The following is a 3,628-nucleotide window of genomic DNA, read 5'->3' as shown; positions in this document are numbered from 1 at the left end:
ATTTGTACAAGACGTGTTGGCAAATCTCTGTGAAGCACAAAAACTACAAAAGAAAAGTAGTAAGGCACATAAACAAACATTATGTTGTTCAACCCAGAAGAAAAATGTAGGAGCTTATGGTTGTAAAATCACCTCCCATAAGCAAAGAAAATATCCTAAGAGATTTTGTGAGAAAAAATTTAGGATACAAAAAAGTTCAACAACAAAGTATACTCCCAACAAGAGATACTTTAGAGAAAGAAAAAATTCTAGCCCTACCACATCCAGTAAAGGGGTCAAATGCATATTGCCCAAAGGGGAAACCCCCAAGCAAATGCAAATGCTGGATATGCCAGAAAGAAGGACATTTTGCAAAAAAATGTCCAAACACTAAGAAAACACGACAATAAAAAACCTACATGCTACTTGTCGAACCAAATGGATTGGACATAATCCATTATGATGACATCCAGTCAGATGATGAAGTATATGAAATTCATCTCGTAACTGAGTATTCCTCCTCAGAAAACTCAGAAAATATTAGTGATTCTTCAGGCACAACCTTTGCCTAATTGATTTCTTATATTCAGTTATGCTTTAGGCTTCCCGATATATAACACGGCAGCAAGCGTAGTGATTTATATCCCACTATTGTCGTAGAAAAATTTCTCTGCTACTGCATCATTCATTAATAGAGAACTTTATAAATAACCTGACACACTTACTACTCGAAGAATAACCTGACACACTTACTACTCGAAGAATTTTATGGTATTACAGACAAATAAAATGGATCCACTCAGCAGCACACTGATGGACCTAGTAGCAACAATTGCAACACTCATGGTATTGCTCTCAGCCCTACAGTCACTATTCGACAGTCTTTTAGTTCTCTCAGAATGAGGAGACATACATGAGAATTGTGCCTGATACGGGTTAAGTGGAGAACTCTTACAACTCAAGGTTAAGGAATTAACTGAAGAGTTAAGAGAACTCACTAAACGACATGATATGCCAAGCTCCTCCAAGACTTTTATCGGATCTCCATCGCGAGAAAAGGAAGCCACAACATCAGCTAATCAGCAGACGGATGAATTTAGTGTTTTGATAAACACAGGTTACCCGGGATTTCTACCTGCCAGTCTAGAGCTGGAAAGGAAACCTTAACAATTTCGATGAAATCGGAATCAGGGACTTCTACCTGTTAGTTTCAAGCTGAAAAGGAAGTCTTAACGGATCCATCCTTGATGGAAACGGACTTCTCTAGCAATGAGAAATCATTCAAGACAAAATTGGTTACACCGTCTAAGTTTACAAGGCTAAAAAGCCTAAATAAACCAGATAAAACAATTTTTAATGAGTTTGCGTTTTTACAAAAATTTAAACCTTTAAAACTTTTGGATGTTATGTCTGAGGAACCCTCGCTACGCCCTCAAAAGGTGGACATAGTTCGTTCAAATATCGAATCTGATCATATTGTTCAATTCCAGATATGGAATGAACAAATTGGACAAGGATGAACACTCCCTTCTTCACCATTGAGTCCAACAATAGTTGGAATCAAGTGAAGCTGAGTCATGAAATAGACTCAAAATATGCTGTTATGGTCCCTAGCCATGGATCTAGTTACTCGGCGAGTCAAATAAGGATCCAGCACTGTTAGAGGGTTTCTTAACACATTTTTGTGAAAAGAAACTTTCTTTTTCTTCCCTCACACGTTATAATTGAAAAGAAGTTTCCTTTTCTCAATTATAGATGCACCAATTCAATAAAGAGACTATTTTAAGGATCCAATTATGAAACCCCACTTTATACCTCATGTCAATGAGTAGGGTTTCTGAATTCATGCAACTACCAATGTTGAATGTAAAGAGGGCAATCTCTAGCTCTTCTAAACTCGAAAAAGATAGATAAAAATACCTCTTGAAGACCTCCTTCAATTCAGTAACTCGAAAATCCCTTTCTTGATGCTAAGACTCACGCAAATCCTTCTTCCCTCACTGCTGGTTCGTGGAAGAGATGGATGACTATTGCAGCATGGAAGAGAAGGCTGATTGCTCCTCCTTTTCCTTCCAAGATCTCCTCAAAGACTCCCCAATGGATGCAGCAAACAACAAAGGATAGTTCAAGCCAAGAACCCTAGGATAGGGAACCTAGCAAGAACCTAATTACGCTATTTTACTCTAAATCCGAACTTACCTTATTTTCATTCCTTACCCTTTAAATAGGGTCATTCACGCCAAGATAGGTTAGGGTTAGGTTTATAAATCCCAACTATACCCCTACCTTCAAGTCTTATTACATAATCAATCAAATTCGAAATTAAAAGCAACATAAGTAATAAAAGTAAAATTAGGTGACTTGGTGAGTCATTGTCTCCTCCTCTGAGTGACTCGGTGTGCTATTGAGTCCATAACATCTACCTCCCCTTGGGGAAAGAGTTTGTCCTCAAGCTCATAAGCTGGATAGACCTGTTTGAAGGTCTCTAACCGATCCCATGTCGCTGCCTCGGGGTCTGTAGCGGTCCACTGTGCGAGGATGTCCCACTTTTCATTCTTAACACGCGCCCATAACACCGCGTAGGGTGTCAGAATGACGTGGCCATTGTCCACTGGAGGAAGGAACGGTGGAGAAGAAGGGGCTGGCCCCTTGTGAGGTTTCAGTAATGAGACATGAAACACATTATGCAGCTTCGCTGTGCCTGGCAATTTTAGTTGATATGCCACCTGGCCGATGCGTCGAATAATGGCAAAGGGCCCAAAGTACTTGGGGGATAGCTTATGGCGCGCTGGCCCGGTGAGAGAGTGTTGTCGGTACTGCCGCAGACATAGCCACACATAGTCCCCAACCGCGTATGAGACATCCCGGTGGCTCTTGTTGTAAGCCGTAGTCATCCGGATCTGAGCCTTTTGTAGCCGGTCTGTAAACGTCTTCAACACCTGATCTTGATCCATGAGTGCCTCATCAATGGCATCCACGCGGTGGTGCCTCTGGTATAAGAGAGAAGCCTTGGGGGGTCCCTCCCATAAAGAACCCGGAAAGGAGAGGACTGCAAGGCCGAGTGGAATGAAGTGTTATAACAGTATTCTGCCCAGGGTAGCCGTTGAACCCACTATTTCGGTCGATCTCCCACTAAGCACCAGAGATACATCTCGATGGTCCGATTAACCACCTCGGTTTGGCCATCCGTCTGAGGGTGATATGTGGAGGAAAATTTCAATTGCGTGCCACTCAATCGAAACAGTTCCCTCCAGAAAGTACTCGTGAAAACCGCATCCCGGTCACTCATAATAGATTTAGGAATGTCATGTAAACGTACAATATGCTCCAAGAAGGTCTGAGCCACGCGGGCTGCCGTGTAGGGGTGAGGCATCTGAATAAAATGACCATACTTGGAGAAGCGATCAACCACCACAAACAAAACAGACTTCCCGACTGAGAGGGGAAGACCCTCCACGATGTCCATTGAAATATCTGCCCATACCTGAGTAGGGAGATCGAGAGGCTGGAGAAGACCTGCAGGACTCAAATGATCTGATTTGTTATTTTGACATACCCAAAAATCGGAGACATATGTAGTAATGGAGGACTTCATAGCCGGCCAATAGAAATCTGCCCGAATACGCCAGAACGTCTTCTATAACCCCTC

The 3,628-nt window shown here is 42.1% G+C and overlaps 1 protein-coding gene across 1 annotated transcript; it reads right to left on the bottom strand.

The window, feature by feature from the left end:
• Nucleotides 1–1,795: 1,795 nt before the first annotated feature.
• LOC137940650 (uncharacterized) lies at nt 1,796–2,933 on the bottom strand. The gene is made up of 2 exons (XM_068785801.1): nt 2,403–2,933; nt 1,796–1,816 (listed from the first exon to the last, which is right to left on the bottom strand). Exons 1-2 carry the CDS (start codon nt 2,931–2,933, stop codon nt 1,796–1,798), a joined length of 552 nt encoding a protein of 183 aa, XP_068641902.1.
• Nucleotides 2,934–3,628: the final 695 nt, after the last annotated feature.

This window comes from Aristolochia californica, unplaced genomic scaffold (assembly GCF_029961685.1).
Source record: "Aristolochia californica isolate CCGP_79_NKW_82.1479 unplaced genomic scaffold, dmAriCali1.0.hap1 SCAF_9, whole genome shotgun sequence".
Taxonomy (NCBI): domain Eukaryota; kingdom Viridiplantae; phylum Streptophyta; class Magnoliopsida; order Piperales; family Aristolochiaceae; genus Aristolochia; species Aristolochia californica.
This window is presented reverse-complemented; position numbering and strand designations above follow the sequence as displayed.